We start from the raw sequence: 21,990 nt of genomic DNA on the forward strand, positions 1-21,990 counted from the left end.
TTAAATTGTACGTACACTTGATAGTGATTTAGTTAGTTTCAATTATATAGAGAAAAAATAATCAACCAGACATTTTATACATTGATTTTAGGTAGGTAGTACTTATATTTCAATAGTAATAATTAAATATAGATTAATTAACAAAATAGTAGGTACCTATATATATAAGATGATTTCATTTTAACTTATAAATGTGTACCTAGTAAATGTACCTAACAGAACACCAGGTAGTTTAACATTAGTTGGTTAATTGTAAATTACACTTTTTACGCCATTTGGTATGAACATTTCACTTTTTTACCTGGAAAAAAACATGTAAATTCCACCGGTGCTGCTTTATCTGGAAAAATAAACGATAACTCAACGTCTCAACCAATATTATTTCTTAACTAACATTGTTTTACTACATTTGATTTTAGGTTAAGACACATTTTCTTTCCCAATTTAAGGCCAAAATACAAGGCATTTAATGTTACATTCATTTGTATAGTTTCAATTTTTGATTGGTTTTATTATTATCGTGCACCTATAAGTTATAACACCGTATACTATGAATTATGATAGACGTTCCGTTTTAATAAATAGCGTAGACTTAAGGTGCTCGGTGCCCATGTAATCTTGTACACAAAATACCACATTTTTCCAAGTCCCAACTTTACCTAAATACCTAATCATAGTTCAATAGTTGGCTAATTATAGTTTTAGTTTATTTATATTTTATTTTATTAATATTGTACGATAATATAATCAGTGACGGTCAAACCGGGGGGGGGTGGTGTTGAGGGAGGATCTATCCCCCCATTAATTTTTTTTCAATACTTATAACAATTTATAGTTAAGTATATTCTATAATGCATTAAATTTTGTTCTATTTTTTTTCTAAAAACAAATTATTAACTACTGTAAATTTCGACAGAATATGTTTATACGTGTTTACATGACATGGCTATATTATTATTATCCAGACTCATAATATTTAGGAACTGGGATATAATTATTATAATTAATATTTAGTTGTTTACACAAAATATAATATGGACATTATGCAACTGGATGATCGAGAATTCTCAATAACAACCAGCCTTACACTTTCCCAGAACATTGGCCCATACGGGCGTTAGTGCGATCGGTAGGTATATTTTACAATATTACGTAGTTCCGGCCCCAGGTCATTTTAGTTGGTGTTGAAAACTTGAAACATCGATTGCTTATTATATTTGTCATAACTCATAATATTTAGTTATCACCGTGATTCGTCTTTACTCTTTCGTACTCGTGTTTTCTACTGTGCGTCCGTGTAGTATACTAAAGTGTATTACTATTATACGGTCGATGTCTTTTGTGATATTGACTATTTTGTCTATTTTACATTTTCACAATTACTATGTCTAATGAAAGGAAAATTACTATAGACGTGCGCAGACTTTGTCCGCAGGGGGGGGGGGGGCCTTAAAAATGTCTGAACCAAAGGTTCTTGTACTAATGACTACCGCAAAAAGGGGTGACTTCGGACATGTGGGGTGAATTCGGACAACACCATGTTTTTTTAGTTATCTTATAATTTTAGAATACACGTTTAATAAAAGTTGAAAACTTATACTCTACGTTAATATCTATTATAACCTCCATAGAAAATAATATTTATTGATGACATAATGGTGTCATAGTACATGTTATGGAGGTAAATACAAAATATTATATTTTTGTATTTTTAAACTACATAACTACATTGACTACTGTAGCACAACAGCAAATAGAAATATTTGATTGCGGTTATTGGTTACCTATACCCGTTAACTTGTCTGTGTTAATTGGTAATTGCATTGATTTTATAATATACTATAAAATCAATGGTAATTGGTACCTATATGTGCAAATTGTTAAGTAACTTGATCTCACACTGTAGTGTTCAATCGTCTTAATTAATACCAAACGTGGGTGACTTTAGACAACACATTAACTATGCCCAGATCATATGTCAACAATGTAGGAGGTCGTCCGTATATAAGAATTATAATCCAAATGTTATTAAAAATGTCATTGATGGTGTTAGTTATAAAAAAAATGACAACACAATAAGTAAAAAGAGAAAAGTAAAAAATAAATTTTAAGTTGACATGTTTATAGAAAAGTAAATAATTTTTTTTTTAGAATATTTAATAAATTATGTTGTATTTGCGATAAATGTATGGGTTTTTTTTATTTCAATTCATTACATTTTTTTTAAATATCTATTTTGTCCGAAGTCACCCATTGTAATTATAACATCAGTTTTTAATGAAATCTAATAGGTACGTGTCCGAAGTCATGCCATTTTACGGGTCACTCCGGACAAAATTCAACTTTTAAAAAAAGTGTAAACTTTAATGACCTTAATGATTATTCTTCTACTATATGATCTTCTTTTCACTCATTATAATAGTATTTTATTTACTAATTAGGCATAATATGTAAAAGTTTAATGTAGATACTTACTAAATAAGAATATTCTGTTTTTTTAGGTCTAAAATATTCGTTATTTGTAATTACTATTTTAACTAACCTATGTGGTATGTAATATTATCTACAAGCTACAACCGTGAAATAACGTAAGTATATAAATAAAGTAGTTGATAGATCACACTGTGATAAAAAAAAATAGTCTACTAGCTAATATAGTGGATATTATAGAGACGTAGAGTATTCTTTGATAATAATAAATCATTTGGTCGATGATAACTGATATATTAATAACTTTATTACATTAATTCACAGATATCTATATTATAAGATTCAAACTGCCAAACTGGATTCACTTTTTTCATGTAAAATGTAAAAATGTTCGCTATCTAGTATAGCATAGATATCTAAGTATTAAAGAAAATGCCAGGGGCCGCGGACCACCCAGCCCCCCACCCGTGCGCACGCCTATGAAAATAAATATTCACTAGCTATTTTGATACAAGTTGCTCTACTTCTAAACGCTCGGCGGATAAAAGAATAAGTAAGATCACTAATATCGTTATAGAAAATCAAGTTGTGGATTTAGCGGTAATATGTTTACTATAGCTGTTCATCGTGGGGTTATAAATATAACATACTGGACGAATTATCAAAAAAAAAACAACAAAAAAAGGTGGGCAAGTGAGCGTCGCTCTACTGTACAATAGGTTACGAGTGGGTCACTGTAATGGATGGTGTTAATTTGAATTGAATGATATAATATCATTGTATAAGAAAAACGATTCTGAGCGAAGACGGTCAGTCAGCCTATGATATTACTAATAAGTATATTTGATGATATTATTGTGAATAAAGTAATTTATATATAACCTATTTACGTGGAACCTTGTTTTAAATTTTCAATCCTTAGCTATAAAAGTTGAACATTTATTATTAATTTTTAACTACGAAATAATTATTAAATTTTAAATTTGATAAATTTAATCAAAATTCAAACTTTAAATGCCTATAAAAAAAATTGTTAAACTTAAAAATTAAAAACTGTCAATGTCCGTAAACAGCTCAAAAAGAGTCAAATTATTTTCAAAATTTTTATCGCGTATGGAAAATGCTAATATAAACATTCAGTGAAATTTTCAAGTATTTACAGTCATACGTTTTTTAATTACAACAAAATAAGAAAATCGTTACATAAGAAATCGAGTGATATTCACAAATGTTGTAAAAATATGAATTTCAAACGCTCATAAAAATTTAATTTGACTTTCTTGTAGGCATTTTTTTTTTTTATTAAGGTAGACAAACTTATAGATAATCTTATATTACATAATCAAATCTAAGATTTAAAAAGAAAAATTTTTATGAATTCTCAACTCAAAATAATTTGCTAATTTTCGTGATTTTTCTGTATTTTGTCAAAATTTGAACTTTAAATGCTTATAAATAAAAACTGTGACTAAGCATTTTTAATTTTTTTCATCTGCCTTTGAAACAATAACCAGGAGCCTTCTATATAATTTTCAAGATTTTTTAACCAACAAATGAAATTTTATTGATATTTATAGAAAAAAAAACTAAAAAAAATGGAAACTGAAAATGTCCGTAAACAGCTCAAAATAAGTCAAAATATTTGGAAAATGTTATGGTGTATAGAAAATGCTAATATAAACATTCAGGCAAAATTTCATGTACCTACAGTATTTTGTTTTAGAGTTACACCAAAAACCAAAATCAATTTTCTTAAAAACAGATTTTTTGTAAAAATATTATGATTTTTACTTTGACTAAAAATACCAAACGAATACCTACCATTTAAAATATCTACCCAATACGATAGGTTATGCACCTACTATAGTAAACGAATACCTACCATTCATATTATATTGATGATTTTATTAATTGGGAAGTTTAGGTTGATTTGCGCATATATATATCTACTTAATGGAGTGTAAATAAATTAAATTCCACTGATTTTTATCACTTATACAAATTTATTGCCTAGGTACTTAAAGTTTCTATACCTAGATAAAATTATTTATGATGAACACCCATGGGATAAAAGCATATTTGATTAGACTTATTGATCTAACCTTATTTTTCGTATACGTATAAACCGATATTTTTATGTCAATATTTAATTATTGAGTTATTCCCAATAATATGACGTTTGTATTTTGCTTATGACTAATAGCCAATAGGTACACCGTACACATAGCCGTGGGAAGCAGGGATTAAGGGATCGTGACTCGTGACGACCCCTCACTCATTAAACCACATTTATCAGCCACGTTGTCAAATTAAAAAATAATAAATTCTACACTCCACAGTGGAAAAATATGTTCTATTTTAAACTCAATGCCTCAATGTAGTGAATTACTTCGTTGTGCCTCCGATGCACCATTTAATGAATACCGTACAGCGTGTTTATTGTTTTGAAACAATAATTCTAAATTAGATCCCAATCGATTTTTTTTCAAAATGTGTTTTTGCATGCTTAATCTTATGGTACTTTAAAAAAAAATGCTCAAAATTTTGCTGAAATCATAACAACATATATTATATACAAGACACATTTGGATACACATCATAATATGATGTGATCTACAATAATAGTGGTATACTTTATATTAGCGATATTTTATTTCCAAATCAATTAATATCAGTTATATTATATTGATTATTGTTAATAACATTGTTTTTTGAGTACGCAACTGAGCATAGTATAGTATTATTACCTATTGGGAATCGTGTGTCAAATTCTTTCTTACCAGAAATTAGCAGCTTATATTCCATCCTTGGTCGCTGACATGATGTCGTACAAGAAGTTGGGCAATTGTAAATAAATTAAGGTAAATAAATTGCATAAGTATATTCATTAGACCCCATTTTGCTCGAACCACCTTAACCCTGCTCTAGTTTGTTTATTATTTTTGACATTTGGTATGTAATATTATTTAATGTATTTACTTAATTAATAGTTAATGTTGAAAATGATTTGAGTACCTAGGTACCTGTAACAAGATTTAAAAAATTGTTTTTTTTTTTGTATGAACATGATATCATTTATATATATTAATATATTATATAATTTTATTGTGTATTAGGCATAACCTAAACATCATATAATGACACATACGAGGCTAAGACCAACATCTGTTTATGTATATTACGAATTATGATTGTATAATGTATGACTTTAAAATATATAATGCAGTATTTTGTAGAAAAAAATGAATAAAACACATTACCCAATATAAATGAAATTTAAAACTCCCAACCTAAAATATATAGGTAATAAGATAATTAAGAAATAAAAATAATAGGAATTGCTTAACGGTATAGTAGGTTTTGAATGTTACCTCAGAACTCTGAATATCTGCTACTAAACAAATATAAGAAGAAAAAAATGCAAAGCAAATTGTGGCCATCTATTTGTAACACTAGCTATTTTTGGGACATTTCACATAAGAAGAATTTGATCTCCTCATTTAGCCTCCATCGGTTTTTTAGTTTTTTTTCTTGATTAAACTTTTAATAGAGTTGAATGAGTTTCCATTAAATATATAATATTGTACATTCCCAGTGCAATTATTGTTCTTACTATTAAAGTATTAACTAATATTTTACATTATATTAAAAATGGTTTTATTTTTTAAAATCCAAATTAAATTAATCATAACATAATATGATTTAAATATCAACATGAATATTTTTTTTAATATCACATAGTTATTATCATTTAAGTTCTACACACAAAAACAAATAATAATAATAAAGAAATAGGAGGGAAATGTAAATAAAATCTTTTTTTTTACATGGAGACGACAATGACCACTTACTAAAATAAACAACAATATTTTACATTTTTTATGTGTACAAAAATACAGCATAGAAGAGAAATTCAAAGAAAATACACATATTAAAAATGAACATTTAAGAAACGATCAAATCTATTTACATGATATTACATCAGAATTGTACTAAAAATATTTATATAATGTTATGTATAAAAATAAAATATTTACAATTAGTGTTCAGTAATCGGTCCTAATAATAAAAATTAATAACATATTTTGGTACAAGACAAATTAAAAAACTAATTTAAATGGTCAAAAAACATTTTAACAGTAGCCATTATATTGATGTATTTTTTTTTAAATTCAAGGTTATAAGTATAGTTAAATACTTGAATACTTATATTATAAAAAACAAAACATGGCTAGGAATTGTTTCGAGGTCTACGTTCATAGTCCCTCCTATATTCTGATACGGGGGGATGCCAATCAGTAGAAACACTATATTGAGGTAAGCTCATGTATGATGCAGAACCTGAGCGGCTATACAATTCGGGAGCATAGAAACTGGCAGCAGCAGCTTGTCCATATGCAGCATAGGCTTGTTGTTGATATCTGAAGAAAATAAAATTGAATTGATGATAACTTATAGTGTCATATTATCATAATACTATGCATAATATAGGCTATACAAACCTAATTTTATCATACATTCGCATATCAGAATCGATCTCTCTTTCTCTTTCCCTGAAGGCCGGGCGACTTCGATAACTATTGTCATACCTTTCACGCCTGGTGTTAGAGTCACGACTAGATGAAAACCTAACAGTATAGTATATAATCACATGTAAAAAAAAAGATAACTATTAATTAATTAAAATCAAGTAACCTTCTATTATCACTTCGAGTATCACTTCTAGTATCGCTTCGATTATCACTCCGAGTATCATTTCGATTATCACTCCGAGTATCATTTCGATTATCACTCCTAGAATAGGGTGCACTCCTATTTCTATGATGATTATAATTTGTATCATACCGATTACTGCTTTGATCATATGACCTTGTAGCATTGGAGGAATTACTAGAACTCGGAGGTGTAGTTAGAACAGAAGTTGGAGTGGTTAATAAAACACCTGAACTACTGTTTGAATTTATCTTTTTTTTGTTTGATTTTTCTATATCATCACTATCACGTTTTCGTTTTAATGAATCTTCAGATTCCATCTGCTAAATTTAAATTTAAATATTTGTTTTAAACAATAATTGTCAATTGATTCAAGTGTTAATTATCATTAATAATTAATATTAATTAATAATCAATCAGTTTATAATAAAAACTTACAGATTTTGGGAGTTTTTTATCTTCTTTAGATTTATCTCTAATTTTATCTTTGTTTTTATTTCTATCCTTTACTTTGTTATCTTTTTCAAGTTTTTCAGTTGTATGTAATCCTCGTCGATAAATTTTTAGCAATTTTTTAGAATCAAATTCGGTAAACTTTGAGACGAAAAACCACAAATTGCTGTTAAAATTAAATGATTAGCATTTAGTATTAATCTAAACAATTATTAATTGATAGAATAAATATACTGAACCTTCTCCATTCCCTTATTTTATCCGGGTCCTTAAATTCTTCTAAGCATTTACCAATGTGTGATCCAATTTCTATTAAACATTCTTGCATATGATTTACATAGCGTAATTCATTTTTCTTTTCTTCTGGATCATCTAAAGCTTTCAACACTTTCTTCACTGGCCTCATTTTTTCTTTACACTGTTAAAAATAGGTACATGTAAAATAGTTAACTTGTTATTGATTAAAATCATAGGCATGCGCACAGGGGGTGTCGGGGGTGCCTGGGCACCCCCAGAACCTTCACCAAAAACGACAAGGGCCCTAATTATTAATTAAGTGTAAATTAAATTAATGAAATTATTGACGAATTCAAAAATGTTGTTCCTTTAAAGGTCAATTATCATTATAAGATTGTATATCTATGTATATATATATATGTTATGTAATATTTATTAGAATGAATAATAAAATAGAATAGATATTTTTAGTGCATTTGATATCTTTAAAACATTTGTCTAAATCTATTATTGTTTTCAAAATTATTGTGGGCCCTAATTTTTAAAGTGCAACCCCGGAACCAAAAGTCTGCGCACACCTATGATTAAAATTATTTTTGTTATTCTATGCAATATTATTAATTTTCACAACACATATTTTGAAGCAAATAGTTGATTTTGGAATAGAAAAATAAGATAGTTCTTGAATTTAAAAACTTTGCTTTCCAGTATAAATGTATAATAATATTGACTTAATTTGGCAATTTTCACCTACAAATGTATTTGTGTTCCTATTTTTCAAAAAATAGTTATTATTTTTTAAGAAATGTCTACCTTAGTATCTAGCAGCTATGTATATTTTAAATATGCTAATTTCTAAAACTTGGAAACAGAAACATGTGAATATAGATATTTGGATTTTAGATATTTTATCATTCAATAAAATTATAAATTTGAAAAAAAAAACCATTTACCATTATAATATAACAAATATATAAAAAAGAAATTAAATCTTCAGGAGATAGATTTAACAATAATAATAACTCAAAATTAATGTAAAAGGATGGCATTCAAATATTTATTTTCTCGATTAGTCCAATGACCAACAAAGATAAAACGCATTCATGAAAATTTTTTTTTTATTTTATGATTTTTGCCAAATCACGAGTAAAATCATCTATTACAACAATTATAGAGGAGAATATTTTTGAGGGTTTGACATATTGGTTCAATATTTTATTATCATTTGACTCGATTGGCTGTAGAAATCAGCAGCGCACCGCCAGCAGTCAACAAGAATGCACGTAATGTGACAAGTTTCTGTCATGATTTTTTCTAAACTTATTTGGAAATAGAGATTAGATAAATTAATGTCATATCCTCAAAAATATTATTTTTTATAATTTTGTTGATAGGTATTTTACTCCAAGATTACTCAAGAATATAAAAACAAATTATATTGAGTGAACCCGTTTTGACTATGTTGAACGTGGGTAGAGAGAAAACAAAGTGTGCTAACATCCTCTAAATACATATTTACTTATGATATATGAAATAAAAAGAAATAAAGAAAAAAATAAATTCACCTCTAAAAATTTTTCTTTTGGCAACTCAACAATATCATCCACATTTACGGCCTTAGGTTCACTATTAGCAGTGAAATGCATTGGACCCGTTTTAGCGACAACTTTACGTTTTTTTTCTTTTTTTGGTGAATTAGTCAATCCAGATTTTGCATTGATTAAATCTTTTTTGGTTTTTATTTTTTCTTCATGGTTAGTAGCATTATCAATTTTCTTTTTGTTTCCATTTTCATTATCAGTACTATCATCATCAATTATTTCTCTTGATTTTCCTTCTTTTACCTTTCGTGCTTTCTTAGGTTTTGGGTCACCTTTAACTACTACTTGATTTTTTTTCAACATCTTCAGTAGATACTCAGAACGAGCTAATAAATGTTTAGCTTGCGGTTTTTTATCTTCGTTGGATAATATTTTGTCACTGAGGCCTAATGCAGTATCAATTTTAATTGCTTCCCATGAACCTAAGCCATAAAGATAAATTCCTATTAATAGTTTAGAATCATCAGTTATATCCCAATCAAAATCAAAATTAGCTGATTTGACACGTTTTAAATCTAATGTGAACTTAGATCTTTCTTCTTCATCTGATGGTATTATATCATCCAAAACATCTAATTCTTCACTACAAGCTAATACACTTTTAGCATTCACTGCCACACCACCAAGTTTTATTGAAGGTCCCCTATTTCTTTTTTTAACACCATCTTCATTAGTAGCATCAGATTCTTTTTCGGTGTGCTCGCTATTACATGCTTCATTACAACGGTCATATAACATTTGAACTAATTTTTTTAATTCTGATTTAGGCTTCTCTTGAAGATCTGCATCACCAGCTACAGCATCAATACGTTTCATAGGATTAGGAAAACGTTTACAACTTTTAATAAATTTTCGAATCTGAAAAAATGTAATTGAATAAAATATAACTAATTCATTTTGGAAAATACATATTAATAATAATATAATAGAATATATTTTTATATACTTCTGCATCGGTGAAACCTTTAACTATTTCTTTGGTTCCAACACGTGGTCTACCACGTTTTCTTGGTTGATCTTCGTCACTGCCATCATAACTAGAATCATCAGATTCATCTTTCTTAGATTTTTCACTTTTTCCTTCTCCTTGGTTTACTTTTTGTAATGTTTTTCTACTTCTAGGAGGTAAATAAAGGTCTTCCATTTCTTTTGCCTTTTCTTCATCCTCAACTTTTTTTCTTAATGTTTCAGGTATAATTTCTTCCTAAAATAAACGAAACAAAAATTAACTTTTGGACTCTATTAATTACTATCTATTATTTGTATACCCATTCTTTATTTTCTTGTTCATTTTGAGCACTAGGTGACTTATCAGCAATATCTTTTTCTTCATCAAAAGTAAAACTAGCCACTTTAAAGGCAGATAAAAGCTCATCACCTACGGTTGTCGGAGCTTCATCTCGTGTTTCAGCTCTTCTCAAAATATCATCAATATCACACTAAAAAAAATTATAGAAGTATTTACTAAAACAAATTTATAATTATTTCAAATTTGTATTAATATCATACTATAGGTTCTTCATCAGCTCCAGGATCATCTTTAAATAATTCTTCTGCACCAAATTTTAATATAGCTGTAAGCTCATCTTTGTTAAAAGGAATTGATGCATTTTTTGCTTTTTTGTCTAAAACAGTACGACCCGTAGTATCCATTCGTTGAATTACCAAATGATCCAGAACCATTTTCTGCTTTGCTCTTTCTACAATGTCTTCTTCAACTGACCCTTTTGTAACCAGTCGATAAATATTAACTTGATTCTTCTGTCCAATCCTGTGAGCACGGGCCTGGGCTTGTAAATCATTTTGAGGATTCCAGTCCGAATCAAATATAATAACTGTATCTGCTGTGGCTAAATTAATACCAAGTCCACCAGCTCGAGTTGATAATAGAAAACAAAAATCTTGAGACCCCTCAGCATTAAAATGTTCTAAAGCTTGTCTTCTTATATCACCTTTAATACTACCATCAAGTCTTTGAAATGGTAAATGTCGATAACTTAGATATTCAGCAAGAATATCTAACATACGAACCATCTGAGAGAAAATCAATACTCGGTGACCAGTTTCTCTAAGACGTACTAATAACTTATCAAGTAGCATAAGTTTTCCAGAACCTCGTAATAAACCCTAAAAAGAAGTGCAAATATTAGGATATAGTTTTTAATTTGTATTAAGTAAATCATAATCACCTGTAGATTGTCATCAGCTGTGTTTTCATTCTCTTGGGGTTTAGTCAACAGAGCATGATTACAGCACTTTTTTAATTCTATCATAATATTTAAAAATGTTGTTGATGATCCCTTAGATCCTTTTCTTAAAGCATTATAATTTTTGGTTAAAATCCATTTGTAATATTTTCTTTGTACAGGAGTCATTTCCACCCTTAAAATTTGTTCAACCTATTAAGCAAAGAATGATAAATTACATAAAACACTACCAAGTATCATTACTTAGTGTAAAAATCAAATTTAACATTATCACATTATGACATTTTAGTATAAATATTCAATAATTGTCATTAATAGAAAAAGAATAAACTCTTGTTATCATACTTTGGCTGGTAATGACTTTTCTACATCTTTTTTAACACGGCGTAAAATATATGGTTCAAGTTGTCTATGAAGTTTTGTATAACCTTTACTAGCCGCATTGTCATGCATATGCTCAAACTCTTCCCAGTTATCAAATCTATTCAACAAAATAATACATAAAATATTTTTAAAATAAAAATTTAAGAAAACTACTTACTTTCCAGGCATAATGAAATGCAACAATGCCCACAGTTCTTTTAAACTGTTTTGCAAAGGGGTTCCTGTTATAAGTAACCTCTGATTAGTATCAAAACCTTGAAGAGCTTTATACAAAAGGGAATCATCGTTTTTTAAACGATGTGCTTCATCAACCATTAAAACAGCCCAACTAAGACTGTTTAATAGCAAACTATCTTTAAGAACAATTTCATAGGTAGTAAGAATAGCATTAAATTTTAATCTTTTAGAACTCTCAAAACACCACTCCGTTTCACGTATCTGTAAAACATAATTAAGTTATAAATGAAGTATGTAAGATAGATAAATAAGCATAAATACATGGGAAGTGGATACAAACTTAAGAGGATGTCACACCTGCATGTATTGTCTCCGCCTTACAAATGTACAACATACCAAAAAATGTTTTGCGTGTGACAGCGTTTCTTGCACCATATTTGTAGTAGAACTACCAAATTTTCGCAACATGTAAAGAAGAACTTTATCTGTGCAACAGCGTGCTCTTTTTTTAATAGCACTATCCAATCATTTTTTTATAAGCAAATGAAAAAAAAACAAAAAAACCAAATGTTTAGAAGCAAATAACTTTTATTGTATTTATGTTATCTAAAATATGGGCACGCTGTTACATAGATAATTTTCCATCCTATATGTTCAGAAATTTTGGAGTCACTACTACATACACAGAGGGATAAAAGTTGTCCCGCGCAAAACAGTTTTTGCTATGTTGTACATTTGTAAGACAACACATGCGGGTGTGAAATCCTCTTAAATACTTGGATTTCAATTTTTTTTTTTAATATTGTTCATATAACATTAATTAATATAAGAAATACATTTATAAATTACTCACTATGTTACGAGATTCAACATCTCCAATGTATGTTACAATGTTTATATCAGGAGCCCATAAACTGAACTCGCGTTGCCACGAGGGCATAGTTGATAAAGGAACAACAACTAGGAATGGACCATGCATTTGGTAATTGTGAAATAAATAATACAAAAAACATATAGTTTGAATAGTTTTTCCGAGACCCATTTCATCAGCAAGAATTACAGAATTGTCTTTACACCATGAATGAATAAGCCAATTCACACCATGTAATTGATAATCTCGAAGTATCAATTTCTAAACAATTTAAAAACGGTTATACACAACTATTAATTTTGAAATTATTAAATCAATAAACGAACCTCATCATAACCACCAAAATATTCAGGTTCTTCAGCAAGTTGAACAAATTTTGGACGATATTTTAAAGCTCTACACGCTTTTGATGGTGTTCTTTTTGAACCCTCACGATCCCTGAATTCTTTAATTTTTTGAGGCCACTTACGTTCAATTAATGATGCTACTTCCCATGTCGCATCACTATAAGGCAAAGATTGCCATTTAACATAATACTCTTTTTGTGCTGGATTTTTAGATTCTCCTATAAATGCATGTATATTAATATAATTCTTTTAGTAAATAAAAAAATTTAACAATAAAACTATTACTATATAGTATACTCAGAAAATACTAACTTACACTCTTAAATTAATACTGTGAGTTTATTAACAAAATGTATGTGAATATAATTTGTTTAATTTCAATAATTTCAAATTTGCCAAAAAAGTTTCATAATATATCAATATTCAATAGATATTTTTAATAGCTCTCTAATACCACATAAATCATTATATCTGTAACATACTATATAGTAATAAAATTAATACCTATTATTCTTTCAACAATATTGTAGCTCTTTAATAAATCTTGTTGAAGTTCAAGTTGACATTCATAATATTCAGAATCTTCAGGTGTCATTTGATCACGCCATGCACTAATAGAATCTTCACGTTTCACAAAGTTATCAATTTTCTTAAGCCCTTTAACTTTTTGGGCCAAAAGTGAATTCATAGACTCCCAAGTATTGTGAATATGTGACCAGCCCTTCCATTTTATCAGAAACTGAGTCTCTTTTTCATTGGAATCACACTCAATATTAGGATCTCCCTTCTCTTCAACTGCATAAATAGTTGTTACATCTCCTATTACACCTTTTTTGCCTTGTCTTCGAGCTAAAACTTTTTCAATTGTTTCAGAAGTATCAGGTGGTTCTTCTTTTTCTTCAACCTTCTCTCTTTCCAAATAATCATCACTATCACTTTTTTCACTTTCTTCTTTATAACTAACTGCCATAGGTCTTCGACGTGCATTCCTTTAAAAAATGATAAAAAAAATAAATATGTTTTAATTTAAAACAACAGTAATAGCTTAATATTCATTACGTACCTAGATTTACTAGCATCTTCATCATCACTGTTAGCACTATAACTGTTATCTTTTCTTTTATAACGTGGATTTTGTTTGGTTGTAGGACGTCTTGTAGGTTGTTTTTGACGTCGTAATGCAGCTAATGATTTACTACGAGGTATTTCTTCTTTATCAGTTTCAGAATCATAATCTGAGGTATCAGTTTTCCACTTTCTAATTGTATAAAAATAGTACTTAGAAATGTTAAATGTAAATAAAGTTTAATTCGAAAATTATTATAATCAGATATCATACGTATTTTTTGTGACTCTCGAACTGTAATCACTGGATTCATCGCTCTCACTAAGTTTTGATGATGGTTTAGTCACACGTTTAGGTCGCTCTGAAGGACTATATTCATCAGTTGATTGTTCAGAACTGTTAGCTTCTTGAGACGCTTTAACACTGTGATCAGATTGACTAAAAAATATTGCATTACAAATAGGTAAACAATTAATTTTTTTAAAAAAATGTTGATTTATTTTTATGATAAAATAAAATATTATCATTGTTTATTTATGATAATATTTGGTTTCTGGGAACACCAGAAACATAGGTAGGTGTATGACATATTACTATCAAATTGCATTATTACCCAAATATCAGAGGAATCATAGACCTAAAAACTAATAGACAGCGCTTAGAGAGAGAGGTCAGGAGTACAATATAGAGTAAAAGAGAAAAGAGAACATGGAAGAAATACAGTGTTAGTTTCATAGGTCTATGATTACTACTTTATGTTCTTTCTCTATGTTCTCTCTTCATTCTTTCTCTTATATGATTATCTAATACATATTTTTTTACTACTTAGTTTATTTGATAAATTCAAGGCCCCCTTCCCACCCCTCACATAAGATAATATAAATTATATTATTTACGTTACATATACATTATCTATGGTAAAGAATAACATTTTGTTGTTGTCCCCCAACATCCAACATAGCTACCTAACATTATGAGTTATAACTGAATTCATACTGTGTAATATCAAAATAATAAAAATAAAAATAATTTTAAAATTTATCTACCCATAATGATACTAGCTTCAATATACTTAATGATTAATACTTAGTTACAATTAAATAAGTATAAATTTGACCTGATTGTAGGAAATTTTTGGTTATAATAGGTATAATAGAAATGATGTCGAGAGCAAGTGTTGTAAAAAATACTGTTAAAAAGTATTAGTACATAATCTTAAAAATATATATTTAAAATACCTTGACTATAATCAATATTTGGTCAAGTATTTGATTATAACTCAAATACTTAAAAAAAGCAAATTTTAAATACTTTTTTTTTTAAGTTTATATAATACTATTATCCTTATTTTTGGGCCGGTAAAGCTGAGCTCAAGTGTTTTTGGTATTTAGTCTAACTAGTGTCTCCCATAAGTTAAGCAAAAACTAATGTCGAGATTTTATTTTAGGTTTCGGTTCTTATTCACATGTTTCCTACCGGACCGTGTGACCTGTCTATTGGGTATTAATTTTTTATGTAACCCACGGGACCGATAATTAATTTAAGAACAGTCAAATAAAAAATCATAAAATTATGTTAATAATTATTTAATTAATTAATTAGTAATACTAATACAAATATAAAATAATACAGGATTACATTTAATAATGTCAAAATTGGTCGAATAAAATATCAGTTAAAAAAAATGTATGAATGCATAAAATTATTCAAAAATGTCATAAACAAATGGTATTTCATTTTTCAATACTTTTTGCATATTACTTAAATTTTTTTAAAAAATACCTGTTAATAGATTGGTACCTGTACATTGCCCAAACATAATATAGATAATCGTTGTGGTAGGTCACATACTTAACGAATATCCCAGTGCAGCTATACAAATTTGTGTTTGCAATAACTTTTAGACCATAGAAATTATAGTTTATTTTTCTTAAAATTTTAGGAGGGGGGCTAGAGCCTTCCCCTTTGGTAACGCCACTGATTTGTAATATTATAATCTTTAGACATAGTCTGTAGGTTGTAGAATCTTGAAACTTGTTACGTTTTACTTGTTATGATTTATGATTTATTATTTGTTGACTATAATAACTTATCTATAGCCTAAAGGCTATAACCTATAATATTAAAAGCTATGTTAAAATTAAAATACTCATTAAAAAGAACCCAAACATTTATTAAATTATAACATATCAATTGTAATCCCAGAAAAGCCAAAACTGATTTGTAGTATTAGCCTCTAATTGACTATGTCTAATCTACCTATAGATTATTTATTATTTAAACATGTATGATTTAGGTTTTCGTGGAAATCGTTTTTGAGCTATAAAAAATTAATACTATACAATTAGTTCCAAATATCAAAAATGAACGATCAGAAAAAATCTATTTAATGGAAATAATAAAATAGTATTTAAAATGTACTTAATGATTAACAGTATTTAAAATACCAATACTCAAATACTTAACACCACTGAATGAGAGCATTCTACATTAGCATTACATTACATTTTTCATTACTTAAATAAAAAACTTGCTAACCATAACCATGTAGTTATAGTCAGAAAATTCACTTTGTACAGGAATTAATATTTATTTTCGATTTTAACTTTTGCATTTTATTAATATTAATAGTCCTTTGTTGTAACTCATTATGCTTAATTGGGTAAATTAGTCATTAATTTGTACACGTACAATTTTATTTTCTTAAATAAAAAAATTATACATCAAGATCATGTTATAGTGAACATTATCATAGAAGTTGCAATAAACGCCAGACATAGTAATTATGGCTTGATTGCTGTCACTGTCACTACCTACTAATAACCAAATATTATATAATAATATTTTTAATAATATTTTATTTACAAAATAATATTCCAAATTACAATAATATAATAAAACAGTAGGTACATGCGCATTGAGTTATAATAAAAATGTAAAAAAAATAATAGAAAAAATTATTATATATACATACTAGAAACTTAAAATATGACAATTGAATAACTAATTGAGGTAAATGAGGTTACTCATAGATGTATTATAATTATTTCAAAAAGAATAACCGTGGTGAAAATATTTTTTTATGTATTACCTATCATAATTTGAATTTGTTGCCAAACATTTAAAAAAAAAATAATGTTATTTTTATTCTTTTAAATTACTTAAACATCAAATTTTGAACAGTTATGTTTTTAGGACGTTTAGATAGGTGAAGTAGTGGCGTGGCTAACAGTAATTTTAGAAGGCGGTTGCCTCTGAGATTTTTCTTAAATAGAAGGGTGGGTGGTAGCCAGTGGCTCCCCTAGTAAATGTAATATGACATTCTCAATAGGTAGTCAATAACATATGATATATAATTAGTTATATTATATTAATACATTATTGTGCATTAATACTTGGGATATTTGTAACTTGCCTCTGGAAAATTTATAGTTTGCCAGGCCACTGAGTAGTGGAATAATATTATTTTGGTAATTACCCCTGTGCTACTCCACTATGCTCAATACAATTGTAAATACTTATATGTTATAATTAATACTAAAAACTAAGGTTTTAGTTATACACATTAGAAACAAAATTATAAATCCATTTGGTATGGTATAAAAGCAGTTGCATTGAATTTCATTTTGAATGATTTTGTTTATTACATTTCTTATATTACTCTATATTATTTTTCTTAAATTTCAGATTTCAACCATGATTTCACTCAACATTTATAAAAATAAATGGTTTTGTTAATTAATGGATTTAACACGTTGCTCATTTATTAACGTACAAATATGAAAGGTGTATTTATATTGTATAAATGTTTAATAATATAATCTATATTAACGGCATTCATACTTAATCTTAATTGTTTCTACAACCAATATTATTGTTAAAAATGTATAGAAATGTTGAATGAATAATACAATTTTTTAACACATTTGATTGATATTAAGGCATATTTTTTGCATGCATTTCTTAAAGTTATAAGCTTGTAAATATTTTAACCTAATTTACAACTAATAAATGACTTGTTCGAAATTCAGTATTGATATATCAGAACACACCCCAATTGGCGAAACAAATTAACACCTGCCGTACTGATAGCTAGACAATTTTCCCTGTACATAAGTCGGGATACTATTATCAGCTTGTATGTACTTTCCCTATATTTCATTTTTTGCTTTTAAGTGTATTTGAATGTATTTGATAATATTTAAAGAAATTGTACTTATCAGAGTAAAAAGTTTTAATAACAAAATTAATTTATTAGAAAAAGTAAAACAACCAATATAAAACTATATCTATACATCCATAATCAGAAAGTACAAATTGTTTTCACCAGAGCGGGTTTTGTTGATTTGCTTTCCCCAATAAGTACTGCGCTTTAGAATATTAAATCAAAAATGTAAAACATATACAACAGCAGACAATATTTTTTTTTAAAAATGTTTTTCTTTGATAGGAATTATTAGGTAAATTAGTCTAATTAAAGAAATCAAAATTTAAAAAAAATTATTTCCAAAAATATAAGTTAAAATAATTAGTTCATCTAAAAAAAAATTGCCAAAGGGTGACACCTAATCATAATTTGATTGCCGTAAAATACTATTCAGCACCATTATTTTATAATAATTTAAAACAACTTTAATGCATATTTAATCAGTATCCATGTTTAGATACAACTGTGTTTAATTTAATATTTTGTATAGTTGAACTTACCTTTCAGAACTTGATGATGATGAACCTGAATTATTTTCATTATTTTGATCAGAGTCTGAAGATTCTTCTTCCGATACATTCTGCAATTTAAATCCCATACTATAGACAGATGGCAACATATGGTACCGGCTACCAAGTCATCAAACCAACTGTTCATCATTGTTCATATTTTAAATAATTACAAATTTATCATTTATCATTTTCTAGACAATTATTTCTAAAATATTTTTCAACATCATAATTTCATATGCATATTTTCAATTCATCTACATTCAACATTGAACCAAAACTTAACCTAGATGAGCTTATAACTGTTTTTATTTTATTTACATTTGTTTAGTTTGTCACAATTAACCGTAACTATTATTATGATTATTTAATATTCTAAGGATATCAATATGGACCAATATAGATACTAAACAATACTGATTGGTTAGTCCACATTCATAATTATTTAAAGTTTTTGAGGAAAAGAATGTAAAAATTATTTGAAAATTACAAAATAAGTCAAAACTAAAAGGTACCAAATTATAGTTTTTTTTCATTAATGTAAATTATAAATTCAAAATAAGGAAATACCTTTATGAAATTGACTGTACAGAATCTTTCTACTTTAATTCAAAATACATAGAACATCTTATAGATAAATAAATAGATAAAAATTAAATTATTAACATAATAAAGCCTTTGAAAATATAGAAAACTCACCTCTATGAAAATCTAGAATATAATATATATGATGTCTGCGCTACTAAGACTAACTTAACTACTTTCACTTATATTGAAATAAATTGAAGTCAAATATAACTACCTACTGTAATCAATTATTAGAATATTAATTTGTCATCAGTTATACACTTTATTGATTATAAAGCAAATAACAAATAGTTATCATAGATACTAGATAATAAAAAAGTTGTATTCCAAGACTCCAATTCTAATTAGTTACCTACCAACAGCTGCAGTAATTATCATCATAAAATATTAAAATATATATTTATAAAAATAAATAATATGGGTTTTTTTTACAAATACTAATTAAAAAAAAATATATATATTCTTTACGCAAAATTGTACCTAATTGATAGGCCTGTTTGAATTTAAAAAAAAAATATAGTATACAAATATGAATTACATATTTAAAAACTTAATGCGAACAATGTATACATTAATTGTGTATTAATTATTGTTAAAATAACATCCAACACGTGGTATAATACTGGTACCCATTCTAACCAATGAAAAAAAAAAATGATAAAACTAAAGGATTCATCTACTATGAATAATAAATAACTACAAATATGTGGTCAACCATAAAACGTAGGATAAAAACCTAGATGTATAAAAATATTATAATTATATACACAAGATATAGTATCAGATAAATAACAAAAATAATGTTGTTTAAATATTTTAAAAATGTAGATATGTACAATCAATTTTGACTTTAATATAATATGTACTTAATTATAATATATATATTCTTAAATCATTTAGGAAGTATCAAAATGTATTTATTAGAAAATACCAAATAATAAATGAGTATCATAAATATTATTTGGAAAATTGTAGAGCATTATTATTTATTACCTACATAAATCATTTACTTGCCATAGGTTATATAAACATTTGGGGGAAGTAAAAGTTATTATTATAACACTTTTTTTATGTCAGTATAAAGATCAAAAAAATTACCACATGCCTACCTTAAACATATTTAAGACAACTCCTAGAATAGAGTACACTCACTATAGTATTATTCATGTTATATTATCATGTTGACCATTTTTCTATTTGCACGTCCTAACTTTAACTTAAAATTTTGAAAATGGGTCCAATTTAGATTTCTATGTTTTATACATCTGAGACTTGGTTAACTTGTGGACAATTCATAATTAAATAGAATTTAGCTGTCCAACAATTTTAACTACCCTTATGGTACATTTAAGTACTGAAGGGTGCTCTGACCAATGGATCAGTGAGTAAAAATGTTTTAATGAAAACATGTTTACACGGGTATTATGTTTTGACACATTACGTCAATCACTCTCTCATACCTAAATTAAACCTATGAAATAGTTATTCCAAAAACTAAAAATATTTTACATGAAACATACAGTTAGTATGAGGGTAGTTGGCTGTAGAGAAAACACTATAAATGCCTATTAAATTTATTAAATTACATAGAGACCAATGATTTGAACAATGATGAACACAATAGGCGAATAACTAATAATATTAAGCCAAAGGACAGTATTCAACGTTAAGGATGTTAATTAAAAAGATAAAAGTGGATAGTGAAAACAGAAGAAAACTGCTTCTTACCTGATGCATTTTGGGTGGCTAAAACAATCTTGTGAATTTTAGGGCCACAGGTTAGAGTGTAAAAACCGAGATAAACAACCATGTAAGGGTCACGAGACAATGTTAATCGTAAAAAACCGAGTTTGAAAAATGAAAAATTACGAGAAAATAACGTCGCTTCACCTAAATACGGCCAGTGTTGGGCAGTCAAGGTGAGGAGGTGAAGTGGCACGGCCAATATCGTGTGCGTTTCGCGTATGGGTACGATTATCGGGAGTGTTTAACACAAAAATCGACAACATTCGGTAATCAAGCAGACGGTTAAATATGTTTCCGATTAACGAAATAAAACAGACACCGATATATGTTTAGCTACGAACGTGTACGAGTGTGCGGAAAACGGTACGAGACAAACAATAAGCGGCCATTTTGTGTGGAGCGAGATTACACGGAGTGGTAGTGGTACCCCCGCGCGCCGCCCACCAAACCAGCG

The 21,990-nt window shown here is 27.7% G+C and overlaps 1 protein-coding gene across 1 annotated transcript; it reads right to left on the minus strand.

The window, feature by feature from the left end:
* Window positions 1-6,063: 6,063 nt before the first annotated feature.
* On the minus strand, window positions 6,064-21,959 carry LOC132939710 (chromodomain-helicase-DNA-binding protein 1). The gene is made up of 19 exons (XM_061007030.1): window positions 21,519-21,959; window positions 19,194-19,273; window positions 14,760-14,924; window positions 14,484-14,678; window positions 13,925-14,409; window positions 13,400-13,638; window positions 13,056-13,334; window positions 12,183-12,463; window positions 11,987-12,122; window positions 11,624-11,833; window positions 10,944-11,561; window positions 10,703-10,873; window positions 10,381-10,638; window positions 9,399-10,292; window positions 7,836-8,014; window positions 7,582-7,762; window positions 7,126-7,466; window positions 6,933-7,058; window positions 6,064-6,851 (listed from the first exon to the last, which is right to left on the minus strand). Exons 1-19 carry the CDS (start codon window positions 21,525-21,527, stop codon window positions 6,662-6,664), a joined length of 5,037 nt encoding a protein of 1,678 aa, XP_060863013.1. The 5' UTR covers window positions 21,528-21,959; the 3' UTR covers window positions 6,064-6,661.
* Between the last annotated feature and the right edge of the window lie 31 nt (window positions 21,960-21,990).

Source organism: Metopolophium dirhodum, chromosome 2 (genome assembly GCF_019925205.1).
Source record: "Metopolophium dirhodum isolate CAU chromosome 2, ASM1992520v1, whole genome shotgun sequence".
Lineage (NCBI taxonomy): Eukaryota > Metazoa > Arthropoda > Insecta > Hemiptera > Aphididae > Metopolophium > Metopolophium dirhodum.

Excerpts from the sequence above, each read along its gene's own strand:
- LOC132939710 (XM_061007030.1), bottom strand. Across the intron at positions 7,763-7,835 it reads AAAATAAGGGAATGGAGAAG|CAATTTGTGGTTTTTCGTCT; the intron begins GTTCAGTATATT and ends TAATTTTAACAG. Across the intron at positions 6,852-6,932 it reads CGAATGTATGATAAAATTAG|ATATCAACAACAAGCCTATG; the intron begins GTTTGTATAGCC and ends TATTTTCTTCAG.